The following is a 25,601-nucleotide window of genomic DNA, read 5'->3' on the forward strand; positions in this document are numbered from 1 at the left end:
TGTCGAGAAACGAGGAAAGTGAATAGCTGTATTCCTATCACTATGTAACAGATACTAGATGGCATCTTGCTTGCTTAAGCATTTAATCGTTCAGACCATGGTGAGAAATTCTGAGCTTTTCTCAGCCTGCATCGACGATCATCTCCACAAACGGAAGACCCTGAGAAGCATCAACTACATCATTGGTTCCTTCACACAAATCGTCCATCTCAACCCTTTCAATTATCCATAGCACTCTTTCCTTTCTATATACAAGCAAAAATGATATTAAATCAGATCTCATATCTGGATTGCTTTGCCTTCCTGATCTTTCTCGCTCCTCAATTGCTCATCAGAGTGGGGCTAGTAGAAACAGTTTCCTGTGTCGTTGCTGCGTTGCCCTTCTTTTGTATGTATGCTGAAATCGAAAGATTGAAGAATACTGATATATCTTCGCAGTGGTTCAATTGCCATATTCATTCATCAAAGAACGATTCTTTATTCCTTACGAACAAAAGTCTGCTTTCAATCAACACGCCACTCCCTTCCAGGACTTTGTCATTCGCTGCGTCCGCTATGCATTTGCAAAGATCCCTGCCAACATCGGCAAGGTCTTCTTTTCCAAGGGTGTTGCATTGCCCTTCTTCTGGTTCCGTATGTTGAGACATGGATATTTCAAATCTGCTATTCCATGGCGTGAGATCAAGAAACCTGGTCTCCATGGTATCTGGATGATTTGTGATGAGAACAAGAAACCAGACATTGTGATTTACTATTGTCATGGTGAGATACCCGATATTCTGTCAAAAGGTTCGACTTTGCTAAACGTTACATAGGTGGTGGCTTCTCGATGGGAAGCAGTTTCTTCTACCTCGAATTCCTCCTCGCTTGGATCAGCATCCTCAAAGAATCGGGCTACTCGAATCCAGCCCTCTTCGCTCTCGAATACACTCTAGTCCCGGAGACTACCTACCCAACCCAAGTCCACGAGACGCTGGTCGGCTATGAATACGTCCTCTCCAAAATTTCGGACTCGTCACGCATCGTCGTGAGCGGTGACTCGGCAGGCGCAACACTAATGCTCAGTCTCACGCTCTACATGTCTCAAGAGCCAAAGCTACGTACTCAATTGCCAGGTCTGGGCGTCATGATTTCTCCTTGGGCTGTTATTGTATCGCCAAAGAACAAAGACACGCCTAGCGATTATCTCAACGCCGACTCTCTGCATCTCTATGGCAGCCAATATATTGGTTCCAAGGCCTCTCCTTCCGATCCATTGGTCTCGCCTGGTAAATGCAGGGATAGGGAATGGTGGAGGCGAGCTTCGCCTAGCAAAGGTTGGATGTTCATCTATGGTGCTGAAGAGGTATTCGCACCCGAGACTGTCGACTTGGTGGACTTTTTGAAGGACGAAGTGAACACCGAAGTAAGCGTGCATGAGGAGAAAGGCTGGATTCATGCGTGGCCTGTGGTAAAGCTTTTCCTGTCCGATGGGCAGAAGGAAAGACAAAGCGGATTGAGGAGTATGACAAAGATTATTCGGAATAGACTGAAGTAAACGACTCGAATGCTTGCTAGACTAAATAATGCTATGTAATAACAAATCAACAATGAGAAATGCGAAACTATGCTATATGCTGCTTATATATACAGAACGCAAGAAAGGACTTATAGGCAGCTGTCGTGTGAGCATCTCTGAAAAGATGGAAGGGGGTATCGACGTATTAAGCGAGCGAACGTAGACTCGGAACCGTGCAGTGCGTATCGTCAAATGAGCAAACCATGACAGAAGGCAAGCTGCCTCATGCGGCAACATGCTAGAAGGAGAGAATCAAGATCATCCTCTCTTGAAGAACTCCTTGAAACTCTTGCTTCGTTGTCTGCCCGTCCTGTTGTGCTTGATATCCCCATCCTCGCCACTGAACACTGCCTGACGCTCCTGCTCTTCCATCCTAGCCCTCTCATCATCCAACTTCTTCTGTGTCTTCCTGTCAACCGCCCACCCACCAGTCTTCTCCACATCCACACCTTCATCCTCAGCAATCGTTTGCGGATCAAAGATTCTCTGGCCTCTAGGCGCTCTTCCCGGCGAAGGGAAATCAGGCACAGGAACAGGTTCCATGACTCCATCCTTGCCTGCTTCTTGCTGTCTGCGAAGATGCAAACGGGGAGGTGGCGGTGCGCGCAACGACTTTGATCGCGAAGGCGCAAAGCCAGTGTTTGAGATGTTGTGGGGTTGGTGTGGTTCCTGGCGTACACTCATTGCTCTGCCTAGTGCTTGCTTCATGGATTTGGAGCGTGACATGCCGCCGCCGGTGGTCTTGCTGCGCGCGGGCAACTCGTCGGGTATCACGACTTTGTGGGGGTCATTGGAGTTGGGAGAGCGGTTGCGATTGAGGTCGGAAGGAGGACTGGTACGGTGGATACTGTTCTTGCGGCGAGCGGCTGCCATGTTGCCCATTTGCAGAACGCGGTTGCCTTCGTCGGTGGCAGTCATTCTGCGGGCTAGAGGTGTGATTTGGTCATCACCCTCGTCGAATGAATTGCGCGACATGTTTGTGTGTTCGTAGTGCGAGTTGCCTTGTGGTTTCAAAGTTTGTCTTCTTCGATCAATTGGCGCTTCACTATGAAAGTGAGAGCGCAGGTATGCCCGTATTCTCTGAATGGCTGTGAGATGATGTATCTCGTCTCGTCTCCCAATGCTGGAGGACTATTTTTGTTGACTTTTGTGGAGAAAACTGTTGACGGGTGTTTGTGCGGTGACAACGGTGGCGCGTTAGATATGCAGGGAGGAATTGCTCCGACTATGATGTAGTAATGCAGAAGGGTCCACAAGTCGTATGCCTTGAATTGTTTCGTGAGAAGAAAACAAGAAATTCGTGTCGTGAACTTGGAGAAGAGGACTTTCGTCAATAAATGCGAAAGAGGAAAGAAGAGAGACCAGCGGCGCAAGACCCAACAGCGAGACGGCGCTATTTTGTGCCTCGAAATGGTTGAAAGTGCCACATCTATTTGCGAAAGATTGACCATCCCACCTTCAACCTGAAACGCACGTTTGACGAACACTTTCCCTTTTCTAAACTTCAAGGGGCCGCGCGTTAATTGCTGCTCCATGTTCCAGACCCAATCCAGCAATCACTGCCTCTTTTGCTCAGAGCACATTACGCAAACAACAGTGTCGCTCTTCCATCAATCCTGGCATCAAGTTCTGGTTTTGCTTCTCGTATCTTGACGCGGCCGAAGAGCATGGACGACCGTTGAGAAGCCAAACAAAACGTGCTGTTCAGCCTCTGTTGATAGTGGCTTGCTTCACCCATCTCTCCACACGCGCTAACGCTGTGACGCTGACCAAATTTTAAGATGAGCTCAGTGTCCTTGTTTTGGGGATTATAGGGTCGCCTAAGACATCATACCTATACCGAACAACTCATCGCCGTCTGTCCGTCATTTCTACTGCTGATCACGAGACTGCTTTGGGAAGTGTCAGGGAAAAGCTTCGTGGCTATGCTAGTCATGCCTCATAACCTGAACTTGCGAGGTAGCAGAACACACTTCATTGATAGAGGGCATATGTAGTGGCTTTTGAATTGGCTATAAGGATATATTGAGTGGCGTGAGCCTGACATAGAATATCGAGTGTTGATATACTCAACTTTGCTTGACGAAATTGCTCCTTCAAGCTCGTGTAGATTGCGCAAATACTAACGATCAGAAGTGAGTCAGAGGTATGCTGACATATGGCGATGAAGAATGCAGGGAACAGAGCTCGAAATCGAGCCTGGGAGTCGAAAGCGTAAAAACATGTTGAATAAAACTTTCGGTTGTGCTCAAGACCCTGGCCTGAAATTGTATCTTGTTTTCTGCAGGAGCCGTCGCCAACCAACTGCAATCATTCAATTGGCACGGAAAATATCAAAATCACTTACAAGCCAAGGGACAAGGTTTGAAGTAAAATGGAAATCGAATTCGCTAATCTTTGGGGATATCTAACAGAAAAAAAAAAGGATAAAACCATCCAGGACATCATATCGTCATACTATACTCTTACAGACTTGCTCTCTCAGCACCACCAACTTTCTTAGAGGTGAAGGTCGAGAAATAGCTGTTGAGAGCATCAACAGTGCCAGTACCCTCAACAAGCTTGACGACACAGCCAACATAGCCGTCAGGGCGGACAATAACGACACCACCTTCCTCTTGCGACAGACCCATCTTTGCGTGTGCAGAAGCCTTGGCATCAGGAACCTTCTGGTCCCAAATGTCATCAGCATAGACGTGGTCGAAGTAGCGAGCAAGAAGCTTGGGAAGCAAGTCGTTGATCTCGATCTGAGGACGCTTGGAGTTGAAGATGGTGTTGATGGTGAAGAAGAGACTGTGAGGGTTGTGTCTCTCATGGTAAGAAACCTGGTCGAGGTTGGGGTGACCGAAGGTGCTGTAGAATGAGCCCTTCTTCGAAAGGCCGGCGGCAAAGTCTGCAATGGCACGCTTGGTCTTGCTGGGCTCACCACCAAAGAGGTAGATGCGCCAGCTACCGTTGAGAGGGATCTCTTGCTCGAGGTGAACGACGTTGGCGTCAGCTACTCTTGTGACGGTAGCGTTGCTCATGATACGTCCAGTGCGTTGAGTGGTGGTGCCAGCCTCGTTAGACAGGAAGAGTGGTGATTTGGCAGGGTGATCCTTTGACCAGTTGAAGATGTTGGGGTTGTAAGCAACACCGTAACCCGAGGTGAACTCGCAAGAAGACTTGAACATCTTGACGAACTCGTTCTCCTCGACCTGCTTCTCACCATCCTGCTGCTGAGTAACTGAGCTGACCTCACCAGCGCTGGGCTGGCGCTGCGAGAACAGCTTGGCGTATGCGTTGTCGAAGTTGAGAAGGTTCTCTGCGATGAGCTTACGCTCAGACTCGTAAGACTTGAGGATGGAACGGTCTGCGAAACCGCTCTCGACATGATGAATCTTCCATGCCAGGTTTTGAGCATCCAAGAATGCAGTGTTCATGCCTTGACCGGCCTTGGGAGAGTGAGTGTGGCAGCAGTCACCACCCATGAAGACACGCTCGTCAAGAGTGTAACGGTCTGCGATACCCTGACCAATTGGGTAGACTGAGTACCACTCAATGCGGTCCCACTCAATCTCGTAAGGCTTCAAGATCTTCTTGGCTGTCTCCTGGACTTCCTCTGCTGAAATTTGCTTGCGAGGGTTCCAGTCCTTATCGGTTGATGAAGCGACCTGAATGTAAAGACGGACCATGTTGTCTTCACGAGGAATGACCATGATGGATCCAGCATCGGAGTGAATTGTGCACTTCATCTTGATGTCAGGGAAGTTTGTGCGGACGACACCATCCATGACACCCCAGACGTGTGTGATGGGATCCTTGTGAGTGATACCAACGCCGAGCTTTTCGCGAATGAAACTGCGGGCACCTTCACCACTGAAGAGGTACTTTGCTCTGACGGTCTCTTGCTCGTCACCATCGACGTGTGCGATCTTGACTTCAACTGGGTATTCCTTGTCTTTGCCATCGTTCTCAAAGTCTGTGATCTTCCAAGGTCTTTGCACCTTAACTCCGTACTTTTCCATATCGGCGATGAAGACGCGCTCGATCAAGCCCTGGTGGAGCAGGGTGGTGAAGGGGTAGCGGGCGTCGAGGAAGCTTGGGCATGATGGCCATGTGCCAGTTCGGTGGATACCCTTGCTCTTCTCTGCGGGATCCCAGAAAGCGACCTCGTAGACCTTGGCAGGCTCGTGAGCCATGATTGCACGCTTGAGGCCCATGTTGCGGAGGAAGTCCAGTGATCGTGGCTGAATACCGTCGGCTCTTCCGGTGGGAGTTGGCTCGGGTCGCATATCGATGTGCTTAATCTTGTATCCCCATCTTGCGAGGCAGGTTGACAGTACGAGGCCCACGGGGCCTGCACCTACAATAACGATATCGTACTTCTCGACAGCCATAACGAGCGAGTGGTGGGGGAGTGTGAGGAATTGATGTCAGGCGATGAGAGATGGAGAGACAATTGCCAAAGCGGCGATCCCATAACTTATGTAGGAGCTTGACTTACCCGTCTACTTAGCTACCGGCAGACGTCTATAACATTTTCGGCTGCCTGTCTGCTACCGAATTCACGACTTGCTTCTGCCGCAACATGGCAAAATGACATCTGCGGGGCGTCGATGCCTGAAAGCACCAATCGCGATCATCCCTGGGGTCAGATTAGGCTCGAGCTAGAACATATTCGAGTAGGCCGAAATCCAGCAGTTGTTCTGCCGTTGGTCTTGTCTCCGTCAGAGCCGCTCGGCACAAGTGAAGGTACTTTTCGGGAGGTGCTTGGGAGTCTGGGGAGCAGCTCGAGTCGAGGCCTTTTCTGGTCGGTCAGCCGGGCTCTCCACACGACTCCGCGCTTGGCATCGACGACACTCGACGACCCCATGTTTCTCTCCATTCGTCGGATACGGTTCGATTTCGATCCGCCTCTCCTGCTTGCAAGGCTTGCATTTTTTCTGTGCCCTAAACTCTCGTTGCATAGATCAGCTTTTACTAGTCCATCAAGAGGCAGGGCTTGCATTCGGCATCCATCGTCTCCGCCCAGAAAGCTTAGAGAGACGTCAAATCACCCCTCTTGAAGTTCACTCCCGCGGTTATATCCCTTGACAATATCGTATAAAGTACCTGTCATACCTTTGCATTCCTTGTATCAGTTCATTACTTCTGATAGACCTCTGATATCTGGTCAAAATGCCTGTGATTGATTTCTCCACCATTCCACTTGCTGGTCAGGCTTCGAACACTGTCCTCGTGGCTTTCTTGCTCACAGCTTGCCTGTCGGCGTACGTCGTATATCAGAAATTCTTCCACCCGCTTGCATCCGTCCCTGGACCTCTCTGGGCCAGCCTTACCAGATTATGGATCACAAAGCATAGCTGGGACGGTGACATGCACAGGACCATGATTGCCTTGCATGAAAAACATGGTCCTATCGTGCGTACTGGACCCAACGAAGTCAGCATAGCAGACCTGTCGGCCATCAAGACAATCTACGGCGCAGGCACAAAGTTCCGCAAGAGCGACTGGTATTCTGTCTGGCAAGGCCACAGAAAGTTCGACTTGTTTGCAGAGAGGGATGAGAGGCTGCACGGGAAGCAAAGAAGCTCGATCAGTTCAGCATACGCCATGACTAGCTTGAAAGACCTGGAGCCATATGTGGATGACACTGTCAACCGATTCATGGATGCAATGAGTGAGCGTCAAAACCAGGTGGTCGATATGGGCAAATGGGCACAACTCTTCGCTTTCGGTGAGTAGCGATAAATCCTTATAAGCACTTACTCGACTGACATATGGTGAAGATGTCATTGGAGAAATTACCTTCTCGAAGAGTTTCGGTTTCATGGAGGCGCAAGCCGATGACGGGTCTTTCGCTCAGATTGAAGGCGCCTTGAAGTCCGCTTCGTGGATTGGACAAGTCCCATGGCTCTACTGGCTCCACGATCGCCTCATGCCCCTGATCGGCAACCATCTAGCTCTCAACAATAGGCATGGGTCGCTTCGAACCCTCGCCGCGAAAGAGATCTCTGCAAGAATGGATCGTGGTAGCGACCGCAAAGACATCCTGTCGAAATTGCATGCAGCTCAAATGGAAAAAGCCGAACTCGATGACAATGGTGTCATCAGCATGGCGACCTCGAACATCTTTGCAGGCAGCGATACGACTGCAATCTCCACGCGCGCCATCATCTATTACCTACTCAAGAATCCACAGTACAAGCAACGACTGATCGAGGAGATTGACGACTTCAGAAGACAAGGCAAGCTCAGCGATCCTGTAACATTGACAGAGGCAGACTCGATGCCGTACTTGCAGGCTGTCATGTACGAGGCGTTGCGTTGTCACCCAGCTGTCGGCATGAGTTTGCCTCGAGTGACTCCAGCTGGCGGCGCTACTATCGCTAACACCTTCATACCTGCTGGAGTATGTTTACCACCGTCGTTCGTGTATCAATATTGACGTGAAAGCAGACTATCGTAGGAGCCAATCCTTGGGTTGTTCATCGCCAGAAGGAGGTATTCGGTGACGACGTTGAGGACTTCCGCCCAGACCGCTGGCTCAAGGAGGATACGGGAGACATGCGTATGTTGCTGTGCCGATGTAAATGTCGACTGTGCTGATTCTGACAGGTCGTTTCTTCTTCGCTTTTGGTTCGGGCGCTAGAATGTGCCTAGGAAGAAGTAAGTGCTTGTCGTGCCGTGGTGGTCTGGATGATTGCTAAGTCACATCCCATGCAGACATAAGCTGGATGGAAATGTCCAAGCTGATACCCACGCTTTTCCTCCACTACAATCTTGAGCTCGCAGACCCAGATGCCGAGTGGACGGAGACATGCTTGTGAGTTGTCTTTTTCTGCGACTGCTTGTCCGTGGTGCTAACACATCGAACAGCTGGTTCGTGATGCAGCAAGGCGTCAACGTACGGCTCAGCAAGCGCGCTGTGCCATCGTAGAACGCTGGAAAGTGCTGCTCTGAGCCGGCTGCAGAGGACAGGAAGGAAGGAAGATGTCGAGATGGATTTTGTGATCTGCGTCTTCGCTCAAGGGCATTCGATTAGTGGGCACTGCTGGCGTATATCAAGCCTCGTTCTTGAAGTCGGTCAAGTGCCTGCAAGCAGTAGCTTTTCCATTGGAGATGCTTGTAGACTTGTTTGGTAGGTGCGATGAGTAGGCAGCTGCAATGACGAGTTCTTGCCCTGGAGTCACTCTCCTCCAATCGAGTCCAACCTAGCCCATCATTGAAGGTCATCACAAGCTGAGCCAACAGCTCTGTATCGACCAGGAGAGCATCTCATCGTCGACGATTTCATCATCATGTGACCGTATGGAAGGTGTTGGAACCAATCGTAGGTGAAAGTCCGGTCGTTCAGCAAGTGATGGAGCGAAGCTTGGACCGCCCATATCGATGACCAAACCACTCTCTTCTCCTCACATCCACTCTGACTCCTTCACGTACTCTTACCTTCTCCCACAATTCGCGTACGCATTCTTCTTCTGCAGCCAACCTCAAGCATCATACAGACCTTCATCACACTCTTCTTTCTTCAACATCCACAATCTTCAAGCATCAAACATGTCTTCTCCTGCTTCCAAGTCCACTTCTACCCACTCCAAGTCTGCTTCAATCGAATCAAAGTGCACCACTATGTCCGACATCATCAGAGCTCTTGACGAGACCCGCGACCGCATCGCCAGCATGGGCCCCGACGAGCTGAAGCGCGAGCGTGTTGACAGCGTCAACTCCCTCAAGGCCGCCAACCACCCTAAGTGGATGAAACCCATCAAGGCCTTTGATCAGAAGAAGTACCTTGACGATCTTGAATCCGGCGAAATCACCCTCCGTCAGATTCAAGTTGCTACCAACTCAACCAAGCTGCCTGAGGAGCACATTGCTGATTACATTCGCGTCAACGGCAGTGAGTATTTGTCCCTTCCTTTTCTTGCGCGTCGATGGAACTGACGATGCCACAGAGCTGCCTGAACCCAAGTACGGCCCCGGCAAATGCACTTACGACGCCTACCCTCTCCCTCAAAAGCGCAAGCGCGACATTGTCTCCGACAACGTCGAGGACGCCCTGAAGAAGGTCAAGAACGTCTTCAAGTGAAGCCAGAGGTACGTGCAGATTGTTTTGCGCGTATGAACGTGTTTCTGACTTGCTATCAGCACCAGTATCAACCATTACCATCATTGCTGTGCAAGACGGAATATGAAGCAATGACAGAGCATGATCTCGGGCGTTAAGGATTCGGACGATACCCAAAAGAGCTTATTCGTATTCACATCGTTTTCTGAACCACTTGTGCCTTGCCTGCTTCCATGTGATTGTAATGTATCTCGCCAATGTGATGTAGCAGTATTATCACTGTCAAAATGCAAGATGCCATTATGTGAACAGTGACGTCCACTGAGACAGAAGACCAAAGCCATGTCTCTCTGGATTGTTTGAGAAACCGCTAATCATCGTGCGTTCCTACTGCTTGAAATTGGCAGGCACTGGTATACGGGATCGTGACTTCTCCACGGGCGTTTTGTCACGCCCATCAACCAGTCACGCCAGACCTGATGGTAGTCCCTCTTATGCACTCCCACGCCATCATTTCTCAAAACGTATGTCATGTATTGCTACACTTGCAAGCAGAGCATACAATCGACAATTGAGATGACGATCGAGGACGAAAATGAGGCACCGGTCTGAGCGGCCGCTGGGCAAAACAAGATCGCGGAAACTATGAGCGGCCCAGAGCGTGGCCAATTTCTTGACAAGAGCTTCTGAGATCTGGCAGCCCGCCGCCATTACCGACTCTGTCAATGGACGCTCAGTAAGCACAGAAGGATCCCGAGCATGGATGAAGTCTTCGAGCAGGCGACAAAACCTTTCCCAGCCTGCCTCAACATCTGCACCAATGTCTGCGTACTTCTTGTACGCTCGAAAGGCACCGGAGCCGCCATAACGGTACAGAGATATTATTGTCCGACTCCAGCCTTTCATCGGGCGTGACAACCTTTCTTCTGCAAACTTCTCAGCCCGAACGAACAGTGCGCAGTCCACGCTATTGCAGGCGACATCAAACAGACGCTCGATCCATCACGAAGCGAAGCTGTCTGTATCAGAGCTCACGTCGCACGATACCGTATGCCCGCGCTTTCAGACGCCTTTCGTCGCTCCTGCCTTGTCAAGGAACCTTGCACCCGACAGTACTGGCCTCGGGCTCGAACTCGACCACATTCGACCTCGTTAGCGACCAACAAGGAGATCTGGCCGCGACCCAGCGACAGTATACGAAATTAGAACGGCTCAGATGTCCAGGGCCGGTTGTCAAAGCAGACTGCATCACCACGATGTACTGGAAATACCCAATGCCAACATATGACGAGAAAATTCATGCTATCGAGACTTTCGCGAGCCATCGACGAAACACCATGCATGGCTCACGAAGGTGACGGGTCTCGTTCATAGCTTTTCAGAGAATGGCACTGGTTGGCACAAAAGTGCCTCCCCCGGGTCCAGAACGACTTGATCCGAACGATGGCTAACGAAGACGGAGAAAGCATCGACAGAAGACCAAACCGGGTTTGCATTAATTGAATTAGCCACGACAACTTCGAACAGCCAGACCTCAGGATCGACGTCCTAACAAGATGGATCCCTCGGTGTGCAGAGCGGGCAAGAGTTTGTACACGACGATTGGATGAGATAGAGAGAGCACCGAGTCCGCGGCGTATCTTGTATGCTGGACGCAGCCGCACATTACAGCAGTCATCAGCAGTCATCAGCTTTCGTCAGCCTCCATTGGCCTCCGTCAGCACTCAATAGCGCTGAAGCAGGACTGCCCGACTCGACGATCGACGAATACCGACAGTTGATCGTACGATAAGTCCAGACAAACTTGCGGAACAAGGACTAGCCAAAGAGACTCGTTCCTCCGCAAGAGATGATGACCACACCCGGATTCGGAATATCGTTTGGTTTCAACCAGTCTTTGTGCCAACAAATGACGCTGAACAATTCTTTGTCCGAGCATTCCTTGGTCTCTATACGATGCCTTGCATACGCTGAGGAATGCAAGCTTCTGCGGTCGATCTGCGTGTCCAATAAGATCGGCACAAGCACTATTTAGGTCTCAAAGAACAGTTTATCCCCAGAAATGTGATTCAGGACTCTCGTCAAGGTCGAAGTAGGGTGAAAGACCTGACTATCAGCTCAGAGGACAGTCCGCAAATCGACGTTCAAAGTGCTGGAAGGTTCAGCAACAAGAAAAGTACGCAAGGACAACGATCAATCATCCTGGGCATGCTTCAACAGATTCCAGACTGCCGTGTCAGACTTGGGAACATTTCCATGCCGAAATGGAACAAAGAAACTACCGAGTTCTGCACAATGTTGAGGTTCTGCTTGTGCACAGAGTGTGAGCAACTCTCAAGCTTCCAGAAATAGCTTCATGCTTGCATGTCTGTTGATCACGCTGCGTAAGCTCTGCCTGTCCAGAGGTAAGCCTGCAACGACACCTGTAGCGGCAAACGAACATGGCGTCATTCAAGATTGGACAAAAGGTTGCAGCCGTATGTGAGATCGTTCCCTGAGCTCAGGAAGGTCCGAGTACAATTTGTCAGTTGACATTATGGACCTGGTGGACCTTTGCTGTTTCGAAGACTCCAAGATCATCTCATTCAGGACCACGCGGAACCGTTGAACCCTGTTGGGAAGCGAACCGGTGGAGGAGCAGGTTATCTTGGGGACCGTTACCCATCTGTCAAGTCTGATGTGTTCGTCGTCGGACCATCGTGTCACCCTGCCCGAATCAGGTTTCAAGTTTCCCTTAAACCTGAGGAAATTTTCTAGAAGAAATTTGGGCTGCGGCTTCCATCTATTCTGAGGCGGCTAACAGACGTCATGCTTCGAGATTTAACTTGGCAGAACGTGTATCGCGCGTGTCGCCCAGGAGATATAGAGTGAAGCCTGAGAGGTGATGGAAGCCCAAAGTCGAATCTGATGCGTTCGCGAAGACAGTCGCATGGGTCAAACCGCAACGTAAGCTTGGTTCAGGAGAGATTGGGCATCCCTTTGAACCCCTGGTGGCCCTTCGTGGAAATGAGACAGAGGGATGAGCCTTGATGACGGTTTTCAGCGGAAGCGGGGAAAGCTCATCGGACCGAACCTCTAGTGTGGATTGGTAGATCAGCGTGGCAGGGCAGCGAGGATTAAACAAAGCTGTTTACCATTGTCGTCGTCGTCTTTCACATCCAAGGAAGACGAGACTTTCGACCAGCACCATCTCTTGACAAAATGGACGACCGTGGACGGCCGATTCGGTCGTCCTCGAGAAGGTCTTCCACTCAGAGAATTAGACCGCGTGCTCGAGCATCCAACCAATCCCTTCAAAGCGCTGGCCGACCACAGGAGAACACGACCTTCACCTCGTTCGAGCCCTTTTCGCCGCCCACCAACGTCACCTCAAGCTATAACAGCAATGCGAGCACCATGGCAAATGGCCTTGCAGTCATGAACGGCAACGGTAGCAATCACGCTGGTCGAGATGACGCCTCCGTCCGCTCTTATTCGTCTAGCAAACGGTCCCGTTCAATCTACGCTCCCGACAGACAAAACTCTCTCGCTGAAGACGTCTACGGTGAGGTGGCCGCCAGTTCAGGCACCGAGACTGAAGCCGAAGCTGCTTCTGGTTCCGAGCATGACACACGACCACTTGAACAAGTTTCGGCCGCATCGCATTCGCTCATCAACGTTCTCAATATGGCTCCCAAGGACGAGTCTCGACCACCCCTCTTTAACGACGTCAACGACCAACTCAACAATCCTCAAGTCCTTCAAAAATCCGACGACAAGACAATCGTAGCCTACGTCAAGCGTCAAGGCGGTGCAGGCAAGGTCATCCGAAGACTGGCCAAAGATGTCAGCGACCGTGATGCTGAAATCACGCGGTTGCGCAGAAAAATTGAAGAGTACGGTACATTGTTCAAAGACCACCTGATGGGTGTCCACGAGATGTCAAGACTGGAGGCAGACAGGACAGTGCGCAATTCGCCAGTATTCACAAAGCCTTTGGCGAGTACTCTACAAGAAGAGTTGGAATCTGCTTCATCGGACAATCTCTTTGGCGAAAGTCGTGCTGCTCTGCCTAGCGAGACGCTCACAGTCACAGCCAACACACAGGCTTCTGTCTCGCCTCTTGTCAGAAAAGACACCTCGACTAGCCCGAGCTTCCCTTCTGGTTCCTCGACTATTCGTGCATCACGCAGCTCTGCTGCTAACTTGAAGGTCGATACGTAAGTTACCATTTCTATCAAGATGTGCATGCTTTAAACTGATGAACTCGTAGCAACAGAATGCCTAAGCAGCGAGGTGGCCTCTTCAATCTGTTTGGTGGTCAAGGCTCAGTACGTCAGCCAGCGAAACAACAGAATCGACACTCGATCGCTTCGATGCTGGACCCCAGAATGCTGGGCATTCGCAGTCCAAGTATTGCACAGACTTCACGCTCGAACTCAATGTCGTCCTATAAGCCCCTGGAAATGGAACAAAAGATTGAGAACGAGGATTTACCACCACCTCTGCTTGATATGAAGATCATCAAGATCATTTTCCGAGCTTTCATCGCTGACAACTACGGTTTCATCATTGATGGTCCTCGTGTCCAACAGTGGCTCTGGTCTCTGGAAAGACATAGATTCGTCTCCAAGAGTCGCACTACTTCAATCACCACACGAGCTACATCCGGTACCCGCTCTGCATCAATCACTTCCATCGAGGAGAGCAATGAGGATGCAATCGATACATCAGCCCAAGAGGACGGACCTGCTGAAACCAATGAAGAGTCTCGTCCATGGCACGAATTCCTTACACTCGAGGTTACCAAGCAGGCATTGCTTTCACGTCTTCCCATTCAACTTCATGGCAACAAGATGACCGACAGCGCTAGTATCTCTTCGGTCGAGACTGATGATGGCGTGCCACGATTGGAAGAGCTTTGCGACCCTGCAGACTTCACTCAACATGCAGAGCTTCTGCGTGACGAGATCTCGGCCGAATACACACAGCTTCAAGTTGCCAGAGAGCAAGCTTACGACCGACTGATGGCCAAGGTTGAAGAGCCAAAACTTGCTAGCAACAGGTTCTCGCGAATGTTCACCACTGCATCAGAAACAGTACCAAAGAACCGCGTTGAAGCCATGGGTACCAGTACTGTCGGTATCGCGAATCTTGCACAGTCGGGAGTTAGTGGTCCTTTTGTGAAGTTCGTTCTTGACGGTGTTCCGATGAAGATGCGTGCCAAGATTTGGCTGGAAAGTGCACAGTCAAGCATTCACTACTCACCCGAGGACTTTAGTATGTTGGCAGCCGAGTACAACTCAAATCCGGACGACCAGAGATATCTACATGATATCGAGATGGACACACCTCGGACTTTGACCAACAACGTGTACTTCCGAAAGGAGAAGAACCAGGATGCGCTGGCCTTGCTGCTCGGCTGCTTCGCCATCAGAAACAAGGATATCGGATACTGCCAAGGCTTCAACATCATTGCTGGCTACCTGCTACTCGCAATGCCGACTACCGAACAAGCCTTCTGGGTCTTCTGCTTCCTCATTGAGAAAGTGCTGCCTACATCATACTTCACTGCAGAGCATGATTGGCAAGGCCCTCGTGCTGATACTATTGTGCTGCGTCACTATATTCAAGCTTTGATGCCCCGTCTAGGCGCTCACCTCGACGAGCTAGATGTCTTGGATGAGCAGACAGTGCCGATCAACTGGTTCCTTACTGCCTTTGCATCAACGCTTTCAGTAGAAGCACTATTCCGTGTATGGGATGTTGTACTGGGTATTCCTGGACAAAACCAACAGGTCTTCTTGCTGCATGTGGCCATCGCGCTGCTGAAGCTCAACGAAGACGAACTCTTAAAGCTGGATTCGTCTGCCGCTGTTTACGATTACATGGATCGTAAGATGGCTAGAGGTGTAGTCACTATCGATGGACTGATCCAAGCGTCTTCAAGACTGGGACCGATTGTGACGGCGAAGAGCGTTGAAAAGAGAAGAGCTGAGGCTGCCAAGTCGCTGTGAACGATACTCGATGATGGGTGAATGGTTGCTATTGAGCTTGCTGCTTGCTGGAAGAGAAAAAGAGAATATCGTCTCAAGGAGAGGGACGTTACATGTTGCTGCTTTGCTTTTGCTTTTTTTACTCGCTAGATACCCCATGCCCTCCCAATTTCGGATCAAAATGTTATGTTTTTCAACCATTGAAAGCTTGAGACACGCCGTGAGATATATCAAGTGCATGTTCGATATCATCACATGATTTTCAAAAGGACACTGTACACGAAAGCTGCTCGAGACGAAATAAAAAGTGGTGATATACAAGTTCTGGTATCTTTTACGAAAGAGAAATCAAGGAGTAGGGACAGCGGCAGCAGCAGGTGCTTCAGTACCACTTCCGGCACCAGGTGCTGCGATCGGAGGCATGAAGAGAGGGAGGTATGCAACGGCAGTTGACATGACTGTTCATGAAATCAATAAAGAGAACCTGAAGTTAAGATGAAAATGACTTACGAGCCATGCCGACGGTCATGTATCCAGGAGTAGCACCATTCTTCTTGGATTCGGGAGTTTCTGAGAGCCAGTTCTGGACGGCGAGGATGACAGCAACCCAACCGATCATCCTGGAAGAAATAATGCGTTAGCACACATCCTGCATCCTTATGCTTGGGCACATGGTTCCATCCTTACTTGTTTCTGGTGAAGATCTGGCCTCTGGTCAGTCGAGTCATGTGACTGGAGATTGAAAGGTGTACTTACAGCAGCCATAGGGAGTGTGCTTCCGAAGACACCTGTCACATACAGATTAGATGGTTGTCCAGCAATATAGTATCGATTCAATCATACCAGTGAGATCAGAATCGCTCTTTGCATTTGCTGGCTCGGTATAGGGGACGACTGTCGCGTGGTCAGTTTTGGTAAGAGTTGTTCATGGTCGTGATGCATCATACTGAGATCGCCTCTGCGCATATCTTTCTTGGAAACCATTCTCAATATCAGATAGAAAACAAGTAATGAATCAAAGTGATAATATTGACTGACTACAGAGGTCCGCAATGATGGTATTCAATGGCTGTCGTCGGTGCTTGCCCGGCGGTAGATTGTCGGCGATGCCCATGACTAGCGCCGATTGGTCAGAAACAGCAACAGCGTCACAGACAAAGGAAGGCACGCGCGAAGAAAGGAAACAGCGAACATTCGCTTTCACCTGCTTTGTCAGGCCTTCTTTCAATGCGTCTTATGAGAACAAGAGGAGAGCTGCACTTTATATCTTCACACAAGAAATAATAACTTTCACAGCGACAAAAGAAGGAAAAAGAAGAATTCGGTGGTCATCGATCTCTCTGCGGGTCTCCTTGAGCTTTGACGCCTGGACCACCTGAGTCTTTCGTCGTCGTCAACCCAGTTGTTGAACATCACCGCTCTGCATTCTGCGCTGCCGCCATCCTCTCGCAAACTGGCTTCTCCCGCGCGACAAATTTCTCGACACGCAGCGCACCTCTGTTGGCCGTAGTACGTCAGATCTGATCGACGTGCGGCGACCATCTTCATAGCGTCAACCGCCGGCATGATGAACCATCATCTGCCGGCAGGGCCATCGCATATTCCGCAAACCGCTCTGCCTGCTCACTCTTCGCCCATGCAACACCACCACCAATCGCGCCGTCACCAGGACTACCAACAGTTCCAGCACCAACAGGCTGTCCAGAATCCCTACGCCCAATATGCTCATCATCCGGGCGCTCAGGCCTACTACGCCCATCCTGGCGCTCACATGGCCTACCCTCCGCAGCAACGTTGGATGCCCCAGGCTTACGCCTACCCCATGCACCAGCATCACCAACAGCATCAGTACCAACAGCACCAGCCTCAGTATCCTCCGCGCTCGCCTGTAGTCGTTAGCTCGCAACCACAGATGGCTGGCATGCCTCATCCCGTCACGCGACAGACGAGCATGCCATACATGGCTCCTCCTCCGCCCGCTCCTTCTCAATCGCCTCTTCACCAGCTCCCCGTTGCACAATCGCCGCTGTACCACGCTCCCCCAACTCCCGCCACCTCTATCCCACAATCCCTGCCTTCGCCCCGTCCGGCCTCTGTACAGGCATCGACGCCATCCCTTCCTGCCTCGCGCAGATCGTCTGCTGCCCAAACACAGCCTCTTGTACGCCGTATGCCATACTATCCAGCGGTAAGTCTGTCGTCACTTAGCCTGCTTTTTCGATACTGATCTCTGTCCAGCTTCCATGGTACTCGACTCCCGGCGAAACATTCCCTCCCAAGGCATCGAGACGTAGAAGAAAGAGACAGGATTTGACTGCTGGTAATGATGCTGTCGCTCTGCCATCGAGGGGTGCTGCTTCTACCCAAGAACCCGCCGCCGACGCGACTCAATCCGAAGCCTCTACCGTGGCCGCACCCTCTCAGCTTCCATCTGCTCAGGAAACCCCTGCCACATCTCAGGCTCCTTCTGAGATTGATGCCGGCACAGCCACTCCTTCCTCTACTTTCGCAGATGCCTCAAAGGTTACAACTCCTCAGAGCCAGGCTAAGAAGGACACAAGGTCAGCCGTTCCCATTGTGCCTGCTGTTCCTGCAGTACCCGCAGCTAGACCCAAGACAGCTTCTTCAGAGGCCGTGCCGATTGCTGTCAATACTCCTGAACAAGGCACGTCTGCCGCCGAGCCTGCCGTAGCTCAGCCTGAGGCAAGCGCCGAGACCAAGCCTGCTGAGCCCGCCACTCCTGCACCTAAGGCAGCTCCCAAGTCATGGGCAGATCTCATGCGCTCTAAAAACTCTGCTGCCGCTGCTGCATCGTCCACCGTCGTCAATGGCACCGGACCTGCTAACGGCGCAGTTCCTTCGAGAGCCAGCACACTTGCTGGTGCCCTCAAGCAGTTTAATGTCGATGATAATGATAAGATTGCATTTTTGGAGCCCAGAGGACTTGTAAATACCGGTAATATGTGTTATATGAATTCGGTAAGTCTCTGGAATTGCGACCACAACGAGAATGCCATTAACAACATACAGATTCTCCAAATACTTGTATACTGTATGCCTTTTTACAACTTCTTGGACCAGGTTAGCAAGAGAGCTGCCCACTCTTTCAAGAGCGACACTCCTCTTGTTGATGCTATGTGAGTCTCATTGTTCGATTGAAATGAAGAGTAAGCACTGACCATTGCAGGATCATGTTCATGAGAGAGTTCAAGACTATTGACAGCGCAGAGTCTGCTGAGAAGCTGCGCATGCGTCTCAAGGATCAGGAACTGGAACAATATGGTGACTCTATTACCCCCGAATATGTTTACGATACCATCAAACAGCTGCCTCGTTTCTCATCGATGAGACGTGGTCATCAACAAGATGCGGAGGAGTTCCTTGGCTTCCTGCTTGACGGTATCCACGATGAGTGCACGACTGTAATGCGCAAGGCTGGAGTCGACTCGGATGATTCTGCTCAGCCTGCATCCCCTGCTAGCACTACCTCAGGCGCTAACGCCGACGCCGGCTGGCTTGAGGTTGGTCCCAAGCAGAAGCAGTCTGTCACTCGCCAGAGTGGTGAATCCTTGCCTACTCCTATCACACGCATTTTCGGAGGTTCCCTTCGCTCGGAGCTTCGCGTTCCTGGTTTGAAGAACTCTGTCACCATGGAGCCATACCAGCCTTTGCAGTTGGACATTGGTGCACCCGACGTCAACAACATTATTCAAGCATTGAAGGCCATCACGAAACCAGAGACTTTGACTGGAGATTTCGGTTCACCTCGTGGCCCCGGCACCACTGCTGTCAAGCAGGTCTTTATTGAAAGCCTGCCACCAGTCCTGATTCTTCACCTAAAGCGCTTCCAGTACGACAACACTGGCGGTACACAGAAGATTTGGAAGAAGGTCGGTTACCCGCTCGAGCTGGAGATTCCCAAGGAAGTCTTCGCTCCTCAGAAGCGTGGTGGTCTGGCTGTTCAAGGTGGCGCTCCCAAGTACCGTCTTACATCAGTCGTCTACCATCATGGAAAAAGCGCTGCTGGTGGTCACTACACTGTTGATATTCTTCGCCAGGACGAGCGTGAGTGGGTTCGTGTCGATGACACTATCATCCGCCGCATTCGCCCTGAGGATGTGGCAGAGGGTGGTGCGGAGGAAGACCCAAGAGTTTTGGCACGCGCGCTTGAGCAGCACAAGGCAGACTCGGACGCTTCCAAGCGTAATCTGTTCGAAGGTCTGGACGGCGATGATGACACAGACAGCGTACGCAGCTGGAACGAGGTCAATGGTGCTAACAAGAAGCCTACATGGACATCGACCGTTGCAAACGGATCATCATCTGGCAAGCGCACACCACTGGCTGCCAACAAGAGCAGCGTGAAGGACAACAAGGTCGCTTACATCTTGCTGTACGAAAAGATGAAGGGTTGAGAAGTTTTCTCTTTGACTGGAAACATTCCTGCTACAGACCTGATCCAGACAAGACTGAGGCATGGCCCAAAGGCCCTTCGAGCCAACGAGAAACATAAGTACGAGGAACGATTGGCGAAGGTTCATTGAGAGCTGGTCTAGCCCACATTTTTTGGGGTGTGCGGATCAGCTACGGTTTGCATTTGCATCAAGGCGTTGGAAGGGAAGAGTACGAGGTATCTTCTATCACGCCTGGGGAGGTATCGGATTTGGCCTAACGAAGCAATGACGAAGCAGGGGAGGAATAGGAGCAGGGCTCGGAGGGCTGTAGTGTAGCAAAAATGAGGAAGAGAGTTATGGATTGGAATTGGGTTGTATCCCTTGACAGAGATGCGAACCGAGCCAAGTAGAGGAAGAAGTCAAAATGTGCATGAATGATTTTTAAAACACATTCGGGTCAAGCATCTCTGTTACTGTGAGTTCGTTTGCAAGTATCGAGCGATGCAAAGGAGAGTTTGTGCATTCGAATTCAGAAGCACGGTCTTTTGCTTGGTCTCTCATGGTGCTCTAATCTAAGCAAGCATTTCTTCATCCATCAGGCAGTCAGTCTTGCCGGTTATTCTCTTGACGTAGTAATATCGTAGCAGATACAGATCCCGCTCTATCACATCAAAAGTATCAACAGGTATGGAAACCTCGAGGCTGCCGAACGATACAGTCGCCAATGTCTTGCTTGACATCATGCAGCTTTTTGATTCTTATACTCATGTCCTTAAATCCCGAAGCTTTGGCTTTCTGGCCTGGAACGGCATGCCAGCAGAGTTGTTGTCCTGTCTCGGCTAGAACTTTTTTGTTCTAGAGGTTTGAAGCATTGAGGATTAGGTCGGGTGGATTATCTTAGAGCTTGGATATATGTATTTATGGATGACATGATGAGATTTTGTAGCTAGAAAGCAAAAGGAAGAAGAGAAAAGAGGGGATTTAACAGACAGAAGGTCAGAATGCATCCAATATAGAATGGCAAGGCAAAAATACAAGATATAACGAGGCACGGTGGAGGAAAACAAAGAGCAGGGAGGGTGAGAGCTGCCGGGCGGTAAGGTTCCGAAGGCAGTTCAACTGCATGTTCAACTGTATGTCACGGCTTTTCGAAGCATTAGCTCTACATTCTGGATGCTCACGCCTGTACTTTTGGAGTCATGTCTCGGCTTAAACAATTTTGGTCTAGAGAATTGGAAGATGGAGTAGGAGGGCAGGTGATTCATATTTGGTTCAGGTAATGACTGTAGTGTGCTTGCCCATACTTTCTCTCGTATCTTCTCTGTTTCCTGTCGTCGCCTTTGTTGTACATCTCGATCATTCTGCACGATTTCCTCTCATTGCTTTTCGAGTTTTCTTGTCTCCTTCTTGTTGTTTCTTCTAAGAGATTAGAAGGTACGGCGAGGACGATAACTCTTGCCTTTACGCTTCTGGGCGGCCTTGAACGGGTCGGGCTCGAGGTTGACAAGACTAGGAACAGCAACACCGCGGCCCTTAGCAGCACTGCGCGTGATGCGTTGGTTGGAAACTGCGGCACTGCGCGGCATGCGTGGACCAGGAACTGCCTCTTCAGTGGTACTGCAGGCCCGTCAGACTTCAGCTCCACATGTTTCCGGACGTGAGCGGTTTCTTACTCTCTTGCTGGTTCTTCGTCAGGGGTCTGAGGTCTGGGACCTCTTGGACCATTGATTTTGACACGACGTCTGGGTGCGCTGCTTCTCTGTCAGCTTTCGACTGGACTCATTCCGTGGAAGAGATGAAAACTTACTCGGTTGCCTCGGTCTCTGGAATCGAATCGCTTTCAAGTCTGCGGATGTGTCAGACTTCGGCTCTGACTGTTTCGAGCGGGAAGAAGTAGTTGCTTACGACTGTGCCCATTCTTCCTCGGTGATTTCCATGATCTGGTGGGAGCTGCTGGATGTGTGTCAGATCGCGGCTGGAGTATTTGTGCTTGCAAGGGTCATCTACTCTTGGTCGTCATCCGCAGCCATGATGGCTCGTCTGTTTTGCGCGAAAGATCGCTTCACGGATTGCTCCAATACCGGAACAGCCTTGTCGAGCAGCTCCTGTCTGATTTGTTGCGGCAGCTGAGTCATTTGGTTCTCAATGTAGCTAACTTTCTTTCTGTGAAGTCTGCTTGCATTGTTCAATTCGATGACCTTCGGCATCAGGTCGTTGGCGAGAAAGTCTCCCATTCCGTTGTTTTGAGCTCGAAGATTCGCATTGTCGGCTCGAAGGTTTGCATTGTCGGCTCGAAGACGTGCATTCTCAGCGCGCATATCTCTAACCTCAGATTGCGTGTCTTCGATCTGAGATTGCGCGTCTTCGATCATCTGTCTGAGTGATTGAGTCATGATGGCCTAGTGAAGAAAGATGGATTAATAAATGAAAGAAACACGGGAAGCTAAAGGTCAGATCCTGTGTTGAAACATACGCAGGTGGTAAAGTAATAGAAGTGATGCGAGTAACAGAGCACACTGTGCGCAGGCGCTAGGGAAAAGTGTAAGTTCACAAGATGTAGCAAGCTTGTTTTCCGTTACTCACTAGAAAGGTCCTTAGCAAGTGAGTCTGCACATACCATAAACATTCACTTCATCACGGGATCTAGCATTCCGCCTACTCTGATTGTAGGCCGGGTAGAAGGAGAACAGACAAGACTAAGTAGAATACAACTCTAGAACGCGCACTTATACGTTCTAGTTCCCCCTAAATCACTAGACCAAAACATGTATATCGGTTTCGTAGAGGAGAAAAAGGCCTGACTCCAATAGCTTGCAGGCATACAAAGCCGCTATTGCCTAGCTTTTGGACAAGTTAGGTTACATCGGAAACAGGAATATGGCAATCACTCGTAACATAAGATAGAAAGGCTGGCGCCATGGATAATTCTCGTCACGAGAGCGCAGGCACACAGACATCATTTAAAGAGGCATCATTTGGAAATTCATCATCTTTCGCAACCTGGTTTGGGAGCCATAGACTTGCAGCTCGCCCTGTTCTATATACATCTCACAATCCGACGTTCTCGATTCATCCATCTCTTCGTTCTCGTCTTGTGTAGCGACAAATGGCCAGACTTCCGTGTGAACTGCCTAATGACCTATTTGAATTTTGCTGGAGTAGCCACGAAGCCTGATTGGCCTTGGGTTTGGTTTCTAATCCTTCCGTATCGGCTGTATCACAGATTAGCTATATACATGCTTAGCAGACATTGATCATACCTAATTGTAAAGCCTTCTTCCTTCGGAGCGACGAACTCATCGAGCCCAGCCTCCTGAGCTCTTGGTTGGCGTCGGCGGACTTCTGGTTTTGACGAAGATAGTGATTGTGTGCCTACGGGTGGTTTAGGTGGAATCTGGTCAAGTCCATCCGAGGATCCGTCTCTGTTGCTGTTGTCGAATGGAGACTCAGACCTTGACGGTCCCTTGACTTCTCCATTTCGCTCTTCGGCGAGTCGGGCGTCAGAGCTGCGAATCATGAAACCCGAACGATCGATGTGGGCTGGTGCGTCGTGTATCGTGCGCTTGCGTTTCTTTCCACCACCAGCAGTAGCAGCAGCAGTCGCAGCAGCAGGTGCTGGAACAACTGGTTTAGCCATTGCAGTGATGCCGACGTCGACACTGGGAGACGAGCTGACAATAAGGCTCTGGCCATCTTCACGGGCCGGGCTTTCTCTGTCCTCGTGAGTGTGAGTGACAGCGTCTTCGTGAGACAAGTCCATTTCCTGAGTGATGTTCTCGTCTTCTTGAGTGACATCATCTTGTTGAGTGTGATTGGCATCGACTTGCTGAGTGACACTTTCGTGATTGTGATTGATGTTGGCTTCCTGGGTGCGAGTGATGTTCTCATCTTCCTGGATGATGTCGTCTTGCTGGTTGTGAGCGGGATCATCACGGCGAAAGCGATCATTCGTCTGGACATGTAGGTTTGCGTCGTCAACACGATCTGCTTCCTGGCGAGGATCTTCGTGCCCAAGAGTCGTGTCGTCGGCGATGTCATGAGGTAGATCGGCAATGACATTAGACGAAGACTGCTTTGTTTGTTGTGCTAGCTGTAGTTCTAGCGCGCTTAGGCGGGTTGAGACATTGCGAACTTCGTCTTCTAGATGACGGACAGATTGAAAGATATTGTCTAGGATCGGGATAGCGATTGTGACTGTTGCAGTGGCTGGCGCCGGTGGTTGGGCCATGTTGAGTTTGGAAGGAAATGGATGAACAGACAGATAGGAAAGCTGATGTTAGACGGAAAGAGTAGTCGCAGAAGCAGACCTGAGTCGGCAGTGATCGTTGCAGAAGGCAGGTGCGAGACGCGCGGAACAGTAAACAACGCTAACAAGAGAATAAAGTGTTGACATGTGATTGAGATTCACTCGCGTCAAGGGATGAATTAAAGAAGGCGCGCATGAAGCGAACATTGTCCTGCCATAAAGTAGTTTGGGAACATGCCCGATCAGATAGAGATCTGGGCGTAAGAAGAAGAGGCGAGAAACATGGAAATTTGGATGCAAGAAGAAAAAAAGATCAGGAAGATTGATATTGCTACAAGAAGAAGTGGTATAAAAAGTACATACGACTTGATAATTCAGGTCGTCAACAACTCGGGGGTCGTGAGGAGAATTGGAGGCTGCTCCAATTCATGGTGAACCACTTTCGAGTCCACGATTCTGTGGTCGTATCGAGTATGATGGGTTTCGTATGGATTCGGTGCCGTCTTTGTCGAACGACGAAGACTCTTTCAGCTCTAGGCCGAGCAACAGTACGGACAACCTCGAATCAGTCTATGAGCGTTCGGCGCGCTGTCTTGGCAAGATGAAGGGCCTGCGGTAGGCGTTGGCGTAGGCCTGGTTGACGATGGGCGAGGTACCCTCTGTGCGGATGGTTGAACCGATGGACATGAAGAATCTGAGAAGCCTTAGCAAAGTGCTTATGTGTTTGCAGCGAGGCGAGATGCGTACCCAAAGGTGGCGGCTGAACCAGCCATGTACTGGCCGAGGGTTCTCAGCATTCCATTGGGACCGGGACCGAATCTGATGATGTTTGTTGCGCCAAAGATGAAACCGATGATGAGACCGACACCTGGGACGGGTGGTGAGTGTCGGAAGAAGACGATGATCAGTGAGGGGGGGACGTACTGCCACCCATCATGGCGCCCATCTTGACTATACACTGGTCAGTATTGCGGGCGAAACAAGAGTTGAGGAATCAAATTACGCTTGTCAAAAGTTGAAGGGCCATGGGCACCAGCGGGCATCGAGTTTACAGGTACAGGCATGTTGACGGGTCGAGTTGAACAAAGAGAGACGAGCTAGAAACAATGCGACAGTCCAGTCTTCTCCAGATTTTGGTATGCCCAAAGCCAGAGCTTCGACAAGCAATCAAGGTGGAGGTTGCTTGGCAGTCACGTGTAGATACAAAGAACAATGACGAGGCTGATGAGACGTCTCGAAGGGGTTGCCAACATTGTTGCAGATGATGTGAATCTGATGGCTACAATTGGAATTGGAAGGCAGTGCTGCGAACGGGCTCCTTCACGTCTCGAACCGGTCGGCAGCTCACTGAAGGTCACAGAAGGTCACTCGAACT

General features: G+C 50.4%; 11 protein-coding genes across 11 annotated transcripts; 5 read left to right on the plus strand and 6 right to left on the minus strand.

Annotated features, from left to right (window-relative positions):
- Window positions 1–261: 261 nt before the first annotated feature.
- On the plus strand, window positions 262–1,537 carry M437DRAFT_80736 (alpha/beta-hydrolase; the record flags this gene model as incomplete). The annotated part of the gene is made up of 3 exons (XM_041027408.1): window positions 262–388; window positions 439–762; window positions 816–1,537. The coding sequence occupies 3 exons, from the start codon at window positions 262–264 to the stop codon at window positions 1,535–1,537; spliced, it is 1,173 nt and encodes a 390-aa protein (XP_040883261.1).
- Window positions 1,538–1,816: 279 nt separating this feature from the next.
- On the minus strand, window positions 1,817–2,533 carry M437DRAFT_39651 (uncharacterized protein; the record flags this gene model as incomplete). The annotated part of the gene is made up of 1 exon (XM_041020049.1): window positions 1,817–2,533. The coding sequence occupies one exon, from the start codon at window positions 2,531–2,533 to the stop codon at window positions 1,817–1,819; it is 717 nt and encodes a 238-aa protein (XP_040883262.1).
- Window positions 2,534–4,023: 1,490 nt separating this feature from the next.
- Window positions 4,024–5,937, minus strand: M437DRAFT_39176 (uncharacterized protein; the record flags this gene model as incomplete). The annotated part of the gene is made up of 1 exon (XM_041019958.1): window positions 4,024–5,937. One exon carries the CDS (start codon window positions 5,935–5,937, stop codon window positions 4,024–4,026), a length of 1,914 nt encoding a protein of 637 aa, XP_040883263.1.
- A 781-nt stretch (window positions 5,938–6,718) lies between these two features.
- Window positions 6,719–8,480, plus strand: M437DRAFT_40115 (cytochrome P450 family protein; the record flags this gene model as incomplete). Its single annotated transcript, XM_041020127.1, has 6 exons — window positions 6,719–7,277; window positions 7,330–7,952; window positions 8,000–8,111; window positions 8,159–8,209; window positions 8,267–8,366; window positions 8,420–8,480. The coding sequence occupies 6 exons, from the start codon at window positions 6,719–6,721 to the stop codon at window positions 8,478–8,480; spliced, it is 1,506 nt and encodes a 501-aa protein (XP_040883264.1).
- Window positions 8,481–9,100: 620 nt separating this feature from the next.
- Window positions 9,101–9,632, plus strand: M437DRAFT_40179 (uncharacterized protein; the record flags this gene model as incomplete). Its single annotated transcript, XM_041020142.1, has 2 exons — window positions 9,101–9,443; window positions 9,499–9,632. The coding sequence occupies 2 exons, from the start codon at window positions 9,101–9,103 to the stop codon at window positions 9,630–9,632; spliced, it is 477 nt and encodes a 158-aa protein (XP_040883265.1).
- Window positions 9,633–13,028: 3,396 nt separating this feature from the next.
- M437DRAFT_38613 (TBC-domain-containing protein) lies at window positions 13,029–15,607 on the plus strand (the record flags this gene model as incomplete). The annotated part of the gene is made up of 2 exons (XM_041019869.1): window positions 13,029–13,810; window positions 13,864–15,607. The coding sequence occupies 2 exons, from the start codon at window positions 13,029–13,031 to the stop codon at window positions 15,605–15,607; spliced, it is 2,526 nt and encodes an 841-aa protein (XP_040883266.1).
- A 327-nt stretch (window positions 15,608–15,934) lies between these two features.
- On the minus strand, window positions 15,935–16,570 carry M437DRAFT_80742 (uncharacterized protein; the record flags this gene model as incomplete). The annotated part of the gene is made up of 6 exons (XM_041027409.1): window positions 15,935–16,044; window positions 16,097–16,206; window positions 16,274–16,290; window positions 16,343–16,374; window positions 16,430–16,480; window positions 16,534–16,570. 6 exons carry the CDS (start codon window positions 16,568–16,570, stop codon window positions 15,935–15,937), a joined length of 357 nt encoding a protein of 118 aa, XP_040883267.1.
- A 1,890-nt stretch (window positions 16,571–18,460) lies between these two features.
- M437DRAFT_15046 (cysteine proteinase) lies at window positions 18,461–19,995 on the plus strand (the record flags this gene model as incomplete). Its single annotated transcript, XM_041018792.1, has 3 exons — window positions 18,461–18,565; window positions 18,617–18,723; window positions 18,774–19,995. Coding segments are annotated over 3 exons (1,434 nt in total), but the record flags the coding sequence as incomplete, so codon positions are not given.
- Window positions 19,996–21,407: 1,412 nt separating this feature from the next.
- On the minus strand, window positions 21,408–22,373 carry M437DRAFT_80744 (uncharacterized protein; the record flags this gene model as incomplete). Its single annotated transcript, XM_041027410.1, has 5 exons — window positions 21,408–21,597; window positions 21,654–21,731; window positions 21,788–21,826; window positions 21,886–21,933; window positions 21,988–22,373. The coding sequence occupies 5 exons, from the start codon at window positions 22,371–22,373 to the stop codon at window positions 21,408–21,410; spliced, it is 741 nt and encodes a 246-aa protein (XP_040883269.1).
- A 746-nt stretch (window positions 22,374–23,119) lies between these two features.
- Window positions 23,120–24,208, minus strand: M437DRAFT_80745 (uncharacterized protein; the record flags this gene model as incomplete). The annotated part of the gene is made up of 2 exons (XM_041027411.1): window positions 23,120–23,192; window positions 23,241–24,208. The coding sequence occupies 2 exons, from the start codon at window positions 24,206–24,208 to the stop codon at window positions 23,120–23,122; spliced, it is 1,041 nt and encodes a 346-aa protein (XP_040883270.1).
- Window positions 24,209–24,796: 588 nt separating this feature from the next.
- M437DRAFT_38710 (uncharacterized protein) lies at window positions 24,797–25,290 on the minus strand (the record flags this gene model as incomplete). Its single annotated transcript, XM_041019887.1, has 4 exons — window positions 24,797–24,920; window positions 24,974–25,094; window positions 25,151–25,177; window positions 25,230–25,290. The coding sequence occupies 4 exons, from the start codon at window positions 25,288–25,290 to the stop codon at window positions 24,797–24,799; spliced, it is 333 nt and encodes a 110-aa protein (XP_040883271.1).
- Between the last annotated feature and the right edge of the window lie 311 nt (window positions 25,291–25,601).

Source organism: Aureobasidium melanogenum (assembly GCF_000721775.1).
Source record: "Aureobasidium melanogenum CBS 110374 unplaced genomic scaffold scaffold_2, whole genome shotgun sequence".
Lineage (NCBI taxonomy): Eukaryota > Fungi > Ascomycota > Dothideomycetes > Dothideales > Saccotheciaceae > Aureobasidium > Aureobasidium melanogenum.